Source organism: Gavia stellata, chromosome 7 (genome assembly GCF_030936135.1).
Source record: "Gavia stellata isolate bGavSte3 chromosome 7, bGavSte3.hap2, whole genome shotgun sequence".
NCBI classification, from domain to species: Eukaryota; Metazoa; Chordata; class Aves; order Gaviiformes; family Gaviidae; genus Gavia; species Gavia stellata.
Window position 1 is genome coordinate 43992137 of NC_082600.1, and position 14596 is coordinate 44006732.

Genomic DNA, 14596 nt, shown 5'->3' on the forward strand with positions numbered 1-14596 from the left:
CCAGCACCAGGGTGAGCTGAGACAGCTCACCCCTGCCTCTGCCCCCATCCCTTCTCCTCTTGTATCCGTGCCCTGGGGAGAGAGAAAAGCCTCCCCCTGTCCCGCAGTAACTACCCCCTTGGGAGAGGAGCCTTTCTCTGCCCCTTTCCCCCTCTTCCCCCAGCTGCAGGTAGCAGAGGCAGCAACAGGGCTGGGCCACCCCAGGGTGGTGGGACTCAGCCCCTGCGCCAAGCTGGGTCCCTGCCAGAAGTGGGGCAGGGAAGGGCTAAAGCCTGCAGGGAGCTGTTCGAAGCACCAGGGAGGTAGAAGAGCTCTCCCGGTCCCTGCAGCCAGTGCGGGCTCTGTGCTTCAGCTGGATCTGCTGTGATGGCAACAGCTATTAAATATGATGGTTCATGGAGCAGGGCTGCCGTGGTGTTTGTGTCCCACTGCAGTGGGTTTGGGCCCTGGCTCGTTCCTTCCCTTGGGACCCCAAGAGGAACTGGAGCTTCTCAGGTTTGGTCTGAGAGCCATCGTATGATGATCAGAAGGAACCTCTGGAGGTCATCTGCTCCAGTCCCCATCCAAAGCAGGGCTTACCCTTACCACCCCCCTGCCCCGTCCCCCCCCTGTCCCATTCCTACATTCCACACCTACCCTGTCCCGCAGCAGCGGAGGACAGGCGGGGTCCCGGAGGCTGGGCTGCGGTGGGCACAGGGGCAGGCTGGCTCACAGGCGCGCATCGTAGTAGTACTCCAGCAAGTCAAGCTCATCACGCTTGCTTTTGCCAGCTCGGCGCAGCCCAACCGGCCGCTCCCGAGCTGCCCGGGTCCTGAAGCGAGGCTGCTTGGGTTTGATGCCGTAATCTGCGGGTAGAGCAGAGAGGCTGGACTCAGCCCTGGGGCTGCTCACAGGGCTGGGGACAACCGCCCGCCTGGAGGGGTGAGTGCATGGAAAGGGTGTTTGGAGGAGCCAGGAGAGCGCGGTACCATCCACCAGGCCAAAGTGCTGCTGTGGAAGCTCCAGGGGAGCAGAGAAGTCCTCCGGGACCGAGTAGCTGACCCTGCGGAAGATAACCAAGGGCAAGAGTGAGCCGAGACCCTACGGCGCTCACCCACGCTGGCACAAGAGCTCCCACACGCTGCTTGTCTTCACCCAGCCTCGCCGGCTCTCAACGCTTTGCTGCCACAAGTGCCAGCCCACGCCTGGGCCAGGAGCCCTGGGTACTTCTGCAGGTAGGAGAAGGGGGAAGTGCCATCACCTCTGGCGCAGGGGCCGCGGGAGGGCAGCCCCCAGCAGCAGGGCGAGCAGCAGGAGCCAGCGCCTCATGGCACGTCCTGACACTGGCTCCACAGCGAGGTCACAGAGGAGCCACCTCGGTCACCCTGGGACACCGGCTGGGTTGGGCAGGAGCCAGGCCCCCACCCAGGCGTTGCTGCCCACCCCCTCCCGGTACGTGAGCTTCTGGTCCTGAGCTGCCTGGTCCTGCCCAGGCCATGCCAGCTGCTCAGCCCGCCCCGCACTGGTGCACATCCCTCCATGCAGCCACAGCTCCAGGGCTGCTTCCCTGTCCCTCACCCCCACCCTTTGCCTCCCTCTCGACCCCCACCACCAGCAAACCCCTTCATCTGGGTACCTCCCTGTCCCCAGGAGTGAAACATCCCCCCACCCTCCCACTTTCCAGGCTTTGCTGTCTTCAGCATCTTCCTCTGCTAAAAGCCCAAACGAAGGGAGCGCATTCCCTCACGGCTTTTCCAGGCTGCTGCGTTACAGGGCATTGCTGCCAGCTGAGGTGACAAGACAGACCCCCTGTGCTGTCAAAGTCCTGTTGTCCCCAACCGCGGTGGCTCATTAGGGGTGCGTGTGCGTGGGGGTACATCCCCTATTTCAGGTGCTGAGGCAAGAAGGCTGTGACCCCTGCAGCCCCAGAGTCCCTCAAAGGTGGTTCAGGTAGGAATGCTCCTGTCACTCACTTGAGGCCAAGGCAGTTTTTAGCTCCCAAGCTCTGCACAGGGCTGGCAGCTACCTGGAGGGCAATCCCATGCCACCAGCTGGCCACCCCTTTGTCCTGGCCAAGGGAGCCTCCACAGCAGCTCACTGAGCAGATTGATCCCTTAACTGTCCACCAGTTAGCAGAGCAGGTACAAAAGAATGGCCATGGCTGTCCAGGCCTCTCCTGGGCCCTTTATTAAGTAAGTATGGCACAGCAGCATTTGCTGAATTCATCTCTTCATTTCTCTTCTTTGCCCCTAGCCAAGCCTGTGAGCACTGGCTGACAGCCATTCTGCAAACCCTTTTAGCACACAGTAGGTGCTAGGAAAGCAGCCTGCAAAAGGCAGTTCTCCATACCCCCAAGGGAACCCCAGGAAACTGGGGACTGAACCAGGCACCTGGAGTTACAGAGGCTGCAGTCATCAGCTGAGTAATGTGTGGGGCCCCGCCCAACATAGGTCACAGCACAAGGTTTCTAAGGGATGGTGTATTCCAGGGTAGACAACTGCAAAAGCTGCTCTTTCCGATAGAGAGAGACCTGCTGGCAACCAGCTATGAGGGGATCCCATGCAAACAGGGGAAGAGAGGTCCTTCAGCTCAGTTCTCTCCCTTCAGTCAGTTTATTTGACAGACAAGCCCGCTCCAAGCAGATGGGCCAGGCACGGCCAACACAAGCAGGCTCCAGGTCACTCTCAGTGCCATGAGGTGGGAGACAACGCTCTCCAAAAAACACTATGCTGCCTGGCTTTATTATAGTGCAGCTGTACAAAAGGAGAAAAATCAAGTGCTTAAAAACCAAAGAGGTTGTCCCATCACCATCGCTGCAGCTGCAGAACAGTCCAGAGAAAGAGGTGGCCAAGGTCTCTCCATGCATGTAGCGTCCATCATTCACAGCCAGATCTGTTTAAAAAATTACATACATCCCCCTCCCCACCCTGCAGAACCAGAGCTTCTCCTTGATGGTTTAACTGAAAATTAGATATTATCAACATCCCTCCCCCAGCCTGCTTGCCCTCCTTAGAAATGTCCAGCCATGATCTTAGCAGAGAATAATTATCTTCTCATCAGCCCCAGTTATAGAAATAGATTTTCTGCCAAGCAGGCAAGTAATCCATCAGTGGCCCTGAAACAACAGAACAGAGAGAATCACACACATAGAAAGGCAAGAATGTGAAGCTGTATGTATACGGGGTATATTCCCCCCCATTCTTGTTATGATACCCAACAATCCCAAATCTCCAGTTATACAGCTCAGCTGAACCCAAGAATACAACAGTTACTTTCGCCAAGATGGGAAACAACTTTGGTATGTGGTGCCAGAGATTAGAGCAGGACCAAGCAGGGTGTAAAACATGGTCACAGCATGGCCATGGTGTGGGTCACCATGCTCTCAGAGCTGACAGATCCAAGCTCCACCGGGAAGGGGGTTCTACAATGTGCAAGGGGAAAACCTGCATGCAGCAGGTCAGGAGAAGGCTGCTGCAGCACCAGAAAGAGGGAAGACAACTCAGCAATAATGAGCAGGTGCAGACACAGAAGCAACTGCTGTAGAGTGAAAATGCTTATGTAGCACATGGCTTAATGCAGGCTCCAAAGCCTCTCCAAAATCACTAACTGGAGGAAGCGGCTCCTGAGCTAGCCAGCTTTGTCAGCTCCCCAAAGAAAGGACAATCCCACAATGCCAGGCTGATCTAATGCCACATCACTGCCATGAATCACTCCACAAAAGGCTTCAACATCAGCAGGGAAGAGGGGGAGGTGGAATTCTGGCCCATAATAAAGGGATCCTCTGGTGAAGGACTAGGAGAAGCTAGACCTGGTTCGGCCCTTTGATTTACAATCGACTCCTGGCTGGGTCAATACCTCTAGGCACCTGTTTACCCCTCATGCCTGCATTGCAGACTGGGGATCAAGGAAAAGAGTTCAAAAATAGGGGCTGCAAAGCAGGGGTCTGGCACACCAGCTGAGGTGCAGAAAGGGAGCCCAGGAGAACAGGCCCTGGTGGCAGAGATGGAGCTCTGCCGTGTGGGAGGGCACAGGGAGGTTTACCACTGTGTCCCTAATAGCCAGGAAGCAATTCATCCTTTCCTGTTCCAGTTTAGAACAACACAAGCATCAACACAGGGTGCACTGATGCTAACCATTCCAGGGACTTCCCCATTCCTTCCTCAGGTTGGAACCAATTGACAAACATTCTGCCCAACTCCCCTGATTTTTCTCTGCCCAACAGAAACAGGGATATAGCAGTGGGGCCCACTTACGTGTGACAAAGCCAACTCCAGGCACGTAATCAGCCAACAAGCGCAGAAGGAGAAGAATCCTGCCCCTAGGAAGGGAGAAAGTATAAACAAGTCCAGTGGGACACCTCCTGCCCCAGCTGTTGAATGCACGAACAGCAATGGCAGCTGTCACGCAAGGGCTCAGATCAACCTGGTCACAGGCACCCAGACCTCTTCAGATCTACTCACCCAGTCCCCTGACGCTATTTCTGTTAAAAGGGAAATTTTCAGCAAAAGCCCAGCAGGGGCCCCTTACTCTGAGTATCGGTCATAGAAAGGAGATCTCAGCAGGTAGTACAGCAGTAGGATAGTTCGTCGCCTCAGCTCTGCTCGCTCTCGCCTGTTCAGGTCTTTCAGATCACTCAGCAAGCTCAGGCTGGAAGGAGAAGGGCAGAGAGCTAACTCATAGCAACAGCAGTCAGCAGGGAAAAGAAAGTGGGTTTCTAAATGCCTTCCGTTCTCAGCTCCACACAGAGCAGGCTGCACCAGCTCAGAACAGAGAGCACTGCAAGTGTTGCAGGAGATACCCAAATGTGTTGATCTCCCAGCTAAAGACCAGGCCCAGCCCCTGCCTGTATTTCTCTCAGTACAGCCTGTGCTGGATGGGGGAGCAGGGGGAATTGTGATGCTCAGCCACCACCAACCTCAAGCACCCACAAAGACTCTTCCTCAGACTGACCTAGAGATGTCCAGGACTGCTGAGAGGAGCCAGGGTTTCCACGATCTCTGGCCCCACACTCCTAAACTCAATACTAGGAACACACAGTCAAGGAACAGAAAGAACAGAGAAGCCTAAGAAGAGGCAGACAGCCAAGCGATCCCCCAGGCAAAGCTCTGCCAAGCCCAGGAGAATACACACTAAGGTAGTGCTGGGGGGGCCCTGGGAAAGGGCTGGAGGACTTGCACCCACAACTCCAGTGGCTGAGGCTAGCCAACAAGGCCTGAGAGAAGGGAGGAGTCCCAAGGCCCCTGCCTAAGCAGAGCAGCGGCAGGGAGAGAGAAGCCTGGTGTGGCACTGCCCTCCAGCAAGGCCAAGCCCACAGCACCACCCTCTGCTGACACCCAGGGTACAGGGCAAGACAGCACGCAGCCAGGGCAGGATACGATGGAGCAGAGGGCGGGTAATGTAGATGGATTCTGCGATGGTTTCTTGGAGACCCAGAGGGGTGGGAGGCTGGTTCATCTCCTCTGCTCTTCGGCTCTGCGACTCCTCCCTCTGCTGGGGGGACCCCCAGTGCCGGGAATGCAGGGACGGGGCTGAAACAAGGACATCAGGTCACTAATGCAAATAAAACCTTCCTACCACACTTTCCCGCACCACCACTCCACTGCTTTGTGCACTGTGATGGTGTGAAACAGGAAAGCTTGAAGAGTTGTGCGCACAGCAACTGCTGCGGCTGACCAGCACCCTCACAGCTTGCCTCCAGAGGGGACAAAGCAGGGAGAGGTATTCATAAGGTCCGTGCTCCTCAAAGCATAACCATGCTGAAGGGTTATCTCCGTTGCACAGCTCACTTGGGAAAATACAATTTGAGTGCTAGCACGTGCCTGAATCCCCATTGCTTTGATATCCCCCCACCCACAGGGCCCAGTGACTGGCAGGATATGCCCCAATACAAGGTTCTGCTCTTTACTGCCCGCACCCAGGTCATACATAAAGGGCACAGAGCAGAAACAGCTTAGGCAAGGACAAAAAACGGGCTCAGCTACTTACTGCTCTGGAGAGAGCGCACAACACGGCTGGAACGCCTGCCAACATAGGTCTGATCCTTCCCTGAGTTGTCTTCCATGTCTGCAGAAGAAAACAGCCACAGGGGTCAGGCTCCACAGGAACACACCTCACCCCAGAGCTGGCAGCACCCTTCCCTAAATTGCGATCAAGAAGACCAAACTGAAAGTTTGATCTAGTGCAAACCGGACCATCCTGGAGGGACTAACACTGTGCAGAGCTGTCAGAGGGTGAAAAGATAAATCTGCCTGACATTGCCCAGGCCTAGGATCGCTTTCCTCACCATCAGGCCAGGGGACACACAGCTTGACTCACAGTTCAGCCAGCGGTTCCAGGCTTAGACTCCTCCACCCCCTCCTTCCACACTGCAGGACAGCCTGGCACTAAGCTAACTCGTGCTCTGCAGAGGGTAGAAAGTTCAACACAGCTCAGCTTTGTGTACTGAAGCCTTACAGTTCCCTGTGCCGCCCAAGCCGCTGCTCTGATGAGTAATTCCTAGCAGGACAAGACATGTGGCCCAGCGAGGCACCAAGCCAACGATGACTGCACCATGGGCTCACCTTGGGGGTGGAGAGGCTGCTGCTGCTCCCTGTTCAGCGGCACAATGGGAGGAGACGTCTGGATGCCAGCTTTGTACCACAGCAGGAGCAGGAGACGAAGGATCGCTCTGTGAGCAGACACACGGAAGCCTTCAATACCAGGCTACGAAGCTGGGTTCCTGTTGCACTGGAAAGGTGGCTTCCACAGAAGAGGGAAACACTCAGGTCTGCTCAGGGCAACTGGCAAGGCAAGAGGGGTAAGTGTCCCCTTCTGTGGCACAGTATCCAGCACACCATGGCGCTCCAAAATCCCCCAGCCTCAGGGACCGGCAGCTCAGTCCTGCTTGGGCTTTTTCCTGGGGTACTGCTGAGCCCCCTCCAGATCCCCTTTCCGAGCGCATGCTGCCCCTTCCCCTCTGCTCGCGGCACTTACTTAGCCAGCTGGATGAGCACAATGATGGTCCACCGGCCCATCTCCCCCCATACCCTGGCTGTCCCCATCTCTGCAAAGACCTCCACGCATTCTAGCACACTCAGCCAGGTCAGCAGCTTCTGCTGGGGCAGCGACTGCAAAACACAGAGGGGAGGAGGGCGACAGGATACAGGTTCTGCTTGGGAGTTAAATGGGGCAGAAGCACAGCCCAGTCTGGTGGGACCCTCAGAAATAAGCACCAGATGGCCTTGAAAGTCACAGCCCCAGAAACAAAAAGTGGTGCCTCCACTGCAGCCAGAGTCTACGCACAAGCCCACTTCTCTATCTCCAAGCAGGGACAGATGAAAACATGACCGTATCACACAGAGCTGCTACCCCAAAAACAGGGAGAACATCACAGCTGTATCTTGGATTGCCTTGTACCCCAACTGACACAGCGGGACAGTCTCCTGAGTTGTGGCACTGTGCCTGAACTCCACGGCAAAACTCTCTCCTCCTCCTTGTCCCAGAGTTGGGATACACAGTGCATCTCCTCCCTGGTTAGAGTTGACAAGGGGGTACGCATGGAGTAGAGGGAAGGGGACCCAGAGTCCACAGTCACACCAGAGTGAATGCCTGCTGAATACAGCATCAGTCTAGATCCCAGGCATGAACCCAAAGACAGTGGGTGCTCTTCCAGCCTGGGTCCCTGCTCCTCAGGTGGGAACTTGCTGGTGCTGTCAACCACAGCATTTAACCCATTGAAAAGCATCAATAAAGACAATACAGCTGAAATTCACTTTGGTCTTTAACAACCAGGGAAGCAAGTCTTCTGCATTTCTGTTTGTTACAAGCCTGACGCTCCAGCCAGAGAGCTGCCTACACCCAAACCCACACAGCTGGCAGGCTTGCAACAGAAGAGGCCTGTCTGGAAGAAATGCCCTCCTCCTCATTCCCCAAAGGGTCTAACAAGTGCTGGGAGCCAGCCTGGGGCTTTTGCAAGTAAGACATAGAAGCAAGGTGCTTATGTTTGTTTTGCTCAATAGCATATACAAAGGAAGAGTCTGAGAGATGGAATCAGAGCTTCAGCGCTCCAGAGCCACAGCTCTGGAAACAGTGATGGTTATTTGGCAACACCTTTGCCTAGCTCAAGTCCTGAGCTTCTCAAAAAAACCAGTGGCGCTCCTAGTGCAAGTCAGGGCCTGATTTCTGTGGTCCAGGGAACACTCTGGCCACTCCTCCAAGCCAGGAGCTACAGAGCAGGGGTGCTGTTTGCTTGCATTCAGAGGTTGCCTCTGGCCTCTACATACCTGACAGCAAAGACAGGCCTGTCAGTTTCTACAGACACTCCCTGAAAGCTTCTGCAAGGAAGAAAGCATGTGTCCCAAATCCTCCTCCCACACACTCCAGCCTTACCACGGGCAGGCTCCGCTGCAGCTCCTTTCGGAGAATCCAGTCATTTAATAGCACTAGGAGGTTGGAGGCAGAGTACACTAGAAAAGGAAGAGAAGAACACCGCGGTTACAGGATGCGCAGAAAGCAAAGCAAACTGGGATGGCCTCCTCTTCCCCCGGGAGGGGACGAGGGAAAAAGGGCTGCAAGACCTTCAGATTCCTCCCATCGGCTGCCAGAGGACGCAGCCAGGCGTGAAGAAACCAAGTGGTCCGGGGAACGGGGCCCCGCATGCACCCACGCAAAGGCACTCCACCAGCCCCGCAGCCGGCGGGTGCCAAGCTGCCCCGGCCCCGGCGCCCCGCGCCCCCCCGGCTCCCCGCTGCCCACCTACCCAGCTCCGACAGCGCGTGGGAGTCCGAGAAGCGACCTGCGAAGGGAGGAGAGCGGCTAGCAGCCAGCGCCCAGCGCGGGGGGAAGCCCCCGCTCCCCACTGGGCCCCAGCCCCCCGCACCCCCCCGGGCAGGTGCCGGAGCGGGGCCCGGCACAGGCCCAGGCCCAGGCCCAGGCCCCGGCGGGAGGGACGAGGACCCGGCCGCCCCCCTCCCGCACCTGGCAGCAGGTAGGAAAGACCCCGCACGGTGCCCTCCAGCTGGGCCGTGGCGGCCGGGTGCCGCCTCACGTACTCCTGGTAGCGCTGGCACAGCAGGCGCAGCCGCGCCACCGGGCCACCACCGCTGGCAAGGACCGGGGCCGCCGCCATGGCTCCCACGGCCGCACGCTTCCGGGGGCCGCCACCGCGCCTGCGCGCCCCGCCCAGCCCAGCCCAGCCCAGCCGAGCGAGCCAGACGCGGCGGCCGAGTGCCGAGCAGCCGATTGGGCGGCGGGGCGGGGGTTTAAAGGACCGGGAGCGGCGGTGACGGCGGCGGCCGGGCAGGTACGGGGCGGGCTGGGGTTACCGGCTTGGGGGGGGCCGAGAGGGGCCTGTGAGGGGCCGTGGGGCCGGCGCCGGCCGTGTCTCGAGGGGGGACCGGTTGCCGCAGGGCGTTGAGGCGGGGTAGGGTCGGTTTCAGGAGGCCCCGGGCGGGAGGCGTTCCTCGGGCGCTGCAGCGGGGCGGGGGTCGGCCCACGCGTGGATCTGGCGCTCCGTGGGCCTGGGAGCCGGGCAGCGCCGTGGCCCGGGGCGGCTGCGGCTGCTGGCGGTGATGTGGCGAGTGCTGGCCGCCTTCCCTCCCCCCGCCCCGGGGAGCCGGCGTGGGGTTGCTCGGGGGGGGGCTACCGGGTCTGATGGCGGCACCGGTAAAAAGTTCCCCGTGGCGTTGCGGGGGGACCGTGGGCGTCTGGAGCGGCGTCTGCCACATCTTCCCCCGGCGGGCACCGACGTGCAGGAGCTCCTGTCCCAGCCGGGAGGGCCTGTGCCCCCCGGGGGGGTGTGTGCTCTGATGGACACCCGGGGACCGCGCCGTCTCTCCCTGCCCGGGATGGGGGGGGTCGGAGGAGGCTTCGGAGGGGAGGATGGAGCGCTGAGAGGGGAGCAGAGGTGCAGGAGAGGGGTGGTCAGGTCAGTCCGGAGCCTGCGCGGGACTTACACAGCCACAGACACGCTCTAGTCTGTACTGCACGTAAGCACTAACCCCCCTTTTACAGGCAGGAGGCGTGGGACCTGTCTGGCTTGCAGCCTGTTGCAGAAGAAGGCTCAAACCTGTCTTCAGCCCCGCAGACCCTCCCCGCTGCGCCGAATGGTGCTGAGCTGCACAGCCTGGGCTCCAGCTCTGCCTCCCGCTCAGCCGGGGAGAGTTACCCTGCGCTGAGGCTGCCTGGCCATCCCCTCCCCGCTGCGCACTGCTGCCCTGAGCTGGGCCTGGCCCTCGGCACACCTTGGGGTGCAAAGATCGGCAGCGGTGCACGTGGGTACAGCTGCGCGCCTCCATGCCCAACCTTTGAGGGTGCGCAGGGTGGGTGAGGAGGGCGTTTCGTGGCCTCTCGCAGGTCTTCCCAGTGCGAACAGAGCTCCGCCGAGCTGCCCCTCCTTCCTTCTGTCCAGTTACCTCCGCACAATGGACGCAGTGTGTGCCTGCAGCTTCCTCTGCAAGAATTACAGTTGCATGGGCAGGCGCTTTATCCTTTCTGATCTCTCCTCTTCTCCCCCCCTTCCCCTGAGGGTTTGTTTTCCAGCAGGCTGAGTTCAAAAAGGGCACGAGATACTGCTGGCAAACAGTCTGGCGCTAAACAAACCTTTTTAGTCAGGATCACGTGGATTAGACCCAACTTTCCATTCACATGCAGTGCTACCTGTGAGTTCCTCTGAATTTCACAGTGGCCAAGCTGCTAGTGTAGGTTCCAAGGCGGGTGAGATAGCACCTGAAGCCGGTGACAGAGGTCTGGAGAACAGCTTGCTGGGGGTAGGTGTGCGCTGCCAGTGACTCTAGGGGCATATCCAGTGCAGACTGCTGGAGCTGCTCTCCTTCAAGGAGAAGCTCTGGCTCTGCCAGGCAGCAATCTGAGAGCCGGCTGCCTAGGAGACTGCCAAAGACACCTTGTCTTCAGCCAGAGGTGAAGCTTGATGCACAAAGTCCTTGGGCTACTCCGAAGAGCATAGCTAGATAGTGCAGTTCTGTCCCTGAGGGAGAAGCTTTTTGGCAGACGCTTCCTCTTCATCACTTGCCCCTGGCCTCCCTCCCACCCGCTGTCTGTCCTGTCCCCCTTTCTGTTCATCTCCCTCCTGCAGTGAGCGACTTTGGAGGACAGTTTGAGTAGCATCACACTGCCTTTTTATGGTAAATACGCTGCAAGGGAGCACTGTAGGAGGGGTAGCTTCTCAGAGCAGCAGCAAGCCTTAAAGATTAGGCAAGACTTAAATTGCCTTGGCTTATGGTGCCCACAGTGGCGCAGGGGGTGGGTAGGAGGTGAAAGGCTGGGGTGGGGGGGCTAGTTTCTCTCTCGACTGTACCCGCAAAGATCTCTGAGCAGCTCCTTTCTTAGCACTTACTGTCAGTCTGGGTGCCGAGGGCTTGTGCTTACTGGAAATCCACTGGCTGGAACTGAGGCCAAATAGTTCCTATGCTCTGATGATGAGGGGTGCAGGCTCAGCACTAATGGCAGGAAAAGCAGCAAACCAAAAAAAGCAAACGCTCTGCCAGCCCATCAGTGGGTACAGTGGTGAAGTCCAGCTCGCTTGGCTGCCAGCGGCTCGCTCTCTGCTCAGATCCATGAGACCACACCATTTTTGGGGAGCCTGACCCCAGGCAGAGCACTGCTGTGGGTCTGAGGCAGCTCATCCTAAGTAAGCCATGCTCAAAACATACCTTGCAGGGTGCTGGTGTAGGTGAGGACATGTTCTCACAGCGCTTGCCCACCTTGGAGCTGGGGAGTGGGACGTGGAGAGTAGACACAATATATGGCAGCGTGGCTGTGTCTTGGGAGGTTGGTAGTTGTGGGGGAAGTGGATATTCTCCCCAACCGTGTTTTCCTGCTGTCCTTCCACTGCCGGGAGGGAAAGAGCCTGGCAGTGTGAGGCTTGGGATGTGGATCTTTCCGGCTGTGGTTGGAAGGGAGCAGTCCTGGTGTGGGATAAGATGGCCTTTCTGGCCCTGTCTCCTTGGGGCATCCCTTCCTGCCCGCACCGTGGTGTGGCCGTCTACTTTCCTCGCTTCTGGATGAGCTCAGCCAATCCTTTGGGATAGCTAGGGATAAATTGTGACTTGCTCCAAATAACCTGCAGACAGAGGCATGTCCAGGGAGTATTTTAGTCCCTGACACATGAGCCCTGACTAGAATGGAAGGCCTGATTCACTCGCGGTATCTCACTGGAGGCCTACACCTTTCAGGAGAGCTCTAAATTTCAGTCCAAATGAGGAGACAAAGACACCAAGCTCAGAGCATGGCATTGCTGGTGGTGGTAGCTCGCACCTCTGATCTCCGACGGCGCTCCTGGGACCTGGAAAGGCAACGGCTGGCAGGGGATGGTCGTGGTGTCGTCCTTGAGTTCCTGAAGTGTTGCTGACAGGTCTATTGCTCGAAGCGGTAGTCTGAGGGGAAGGGAAGCCCGGGTCAAACAAGCTTAAAGGGCCTTTTAATGAGTGTTTTGACTTGAAGGCACTTTGTTGCTGTTCTCTGTTGGGGTGCCCCTGCCCTTCCCAGCTTAGCTGAGACTTGGCATCTCAGGAGGGAGACTCTTTTTGGCTTCCCAGGAGGAATAACACGTCTGGCAATGTGTGCAGAGCCCTGCTGTGAGACAGTGACTGCCTCCTGCCTCCAGATGCCTTTTCCAGAAAGCCATTTAGAGCCCCAGGCTGTTACTTGGATAACTCCCTTCCCTGATTCATTAGCAACGTGCAGTCTCTCCTGTAATATCCCAAATCTGCCTGTGCTAAAGGCTGAGGCAGAGAGGCGATTATCTTTTAATAACCATGTGATGCAGTTGGAAAAAACTTCTGGACACGCAGTTCTCTGGTGGCCTGGGTTAATGGAAACAGTCCAAGGGAGAGATGCAGCTGGATCCTGAGGGAGAGGGAGCTGCAACTGCTTTTGGGTGAGCGGGGCAACTGTGCTTTCTGCTCTGCCTTTCTCCCAGCCTCACCCAAGCTCCCCTGACCCCACCTGGAGAAGGCAGCAGACCTGGAGACTGGTCCCACCACACTGCAGGTCTTGCAGCCCTTGTGCGCAGTGCTGTGTAAGTAAGTGCTGGTGGCTGGGCCGTAGCCGTTGGATGTGGGTTCCACCCTGGAGAGTAGGCTCCTGCCCACGGCAAGTTCGCTTTCCCAGTGACGCTGGTGGTCGTGCTGTGGCAGATCCCACTGGACAGCGCTGCCGTGTGTGGCAGGCACGCGCCTGGATTAGGATTAGCACCGCTGAAGGTGCCTTTGGTTTTCCAGCTCTTTGCTATTGAAACTGCTTGGTCTTCTGCTTCCTGTTCCAGGTGGGTATCAGGGACTTGGCTCCTACCTGCTGAACTACTCCCTGTAAATGCAGGGCTCTGGCAGCACCAGAGGGAGGGTTGTGACTGCAAAGGTGATGTGTGCCGGGCGGATTTGGCACCCTGGTTCATATCCTGTTCTCCCTGCTCCAGAAGTATCCGTCTTCAAGGTTTCCTCTGTAGACCTCTCCAGTCTGAGGTGGGAGCTGACACATGAGGACAAGCAGAGTGGGGATGATGCAGGGGATAGATGTCTGTTTACTGATGCGTGCCGTAGCGTTCCCTCCTGTCCGTAGCTGTCCTCTCTCACTGGCTGCCGCCTTGTAGCCAGGTACTGTGGGAGACTCACAAAGCAGTAGTAGTGTCAGGCTTTGTTGCTGGAGGAGGGTTTTGCTGAGCAGCTGTGGTGCTGTACGTCTTCGCTGGAGTTGGTGGGTTTCACTGTTCAAGTGAACGGCTGTTGTAAAGTATTTCTTACCTCCAGCCCTTGTTGGGATTGATGTTGCCTCCCTTGTTTTGTAGTCTGCTGTGCCAGACTGACCTGGGGTTTGCTGTGGCTAGAGGGGTGCAATGGGTGCTGAGGCAGGGCTGGTGCCCAGCACGCGGCACACTTACTTCTCTGTTTGGGGTTTTAAAACAGGTGGGACAGACCAGAAAGATGGTTTTCGTAGGTTTTACTTGCTTTGAAGGTCCTGTTCCTCCTGTATCTTGGAGCAATGATGTGTGGATAAAGGGGCTTTAAATCAAAATTCCTGATTCTTCTCTGTTTCCTTTGCCCCAACTTATTTGTGTGGCTCTGATTCTGGTTTGGGCTTGCTCCCAATAAGGAGGTGATAATCGCTGTAGTCTCCTGGGCAAAGGGGTCATCCATTCCAGCCTGCAGTTTTGGGGTGTGGGTGCTCAACTCCATGGGAGCTGGAGGAAGGGGGTGCGCTGGCAAGATCCCAGCAAAGGAGGATGACCTTGTCTTCCTCTGAGGAGGAGTGACATGTGCAGGCTGCTCCGCTCTCTGCAGCACGAGTTGCATGGTGGTTTTGCTTGCCTTCTCTCTCCTCTGCCTTTATCCCTTCTCTCTCCCTGTTGTGCATCTATCTGGATAGACTCTCTTAACTCCCCTCCTGGGACTGCCCAGGGTATGTCCCAGGGACTCAGGTTACTGGACATGATAGTTAATCCCTTCATTGCTTCACAAGCTAAACACTTGCTGCTGCTATCATGTTTGGGAGGGGGCCAGGGAACTCGCATCCCTCCCCCAGCTCCTCATCCTGCTGAAGAGTTGGTGTGAGGACTCACATGTGTTGCGATGGAGCACGGTGGCTGTGGCTTTGCCAGCACTTCTGGGGACACGTGTACAGTCCT

At 57.4% G+C, this 14596-nt stretch overlaps 2 protein-coding genes across 2 annotated transcripts; both read right to left on the bottom strand.

The window, feature by feature from the left end:
- Positions 1 to 708: 708 nt before the first annotated feature.
- On the bottom strand, positions 709 to 1308 carry FREY1 (Frey regulator of sperm-oocyte fusion 1). The gene is made up of 3 exons (XM_059820004.1): positions 1241 to 1308; positions 969 to 1042; positions 709 to 845 (listed from the first exon to the last, which is right to left on the bottom strand). The coding sequence occupies exons 1-3, from the start codon at positions 1306 to 1308 to the stop codon at positions 709 to 711; spliced, it is 279 nt and encodes a 92-aa protein (XP_059675987.1).
- Positions 1309 to 2586: 1278 nt separating this feature from the next.
- PEX16 (peroxisomal biogenesis factor 16) lies at positions 2587 to 9085 on the bottom strand. Its single transcript, XM_059819924.1, has 11 exons — positions 8935 to 9085; positions 8717 to 8752; positions 8347 to 8423; positions 6952 to 7085; positions 6540 to 6646; positions 5965 to 6042; positions 5355 to 5507; positions 4930 to 5002; positions 4507 to 4626; positions 4233 to 4297; positions 2587 to 3094 (listed from the first exon to the last, which is right to left on the bottom strand). The coding sequence occupies exons 1-11, from the start codon at positions 9083 to 9085 to the stop codon at positions 3036 to 3038; spliced, it is 1053 nt and encodes a 350-aa protein (XP_059675907.1). The 3' UTR covers positions 2587 to 3035.
- Positions 9086 to 14596: the final 5511 nt, after the last annotated feature.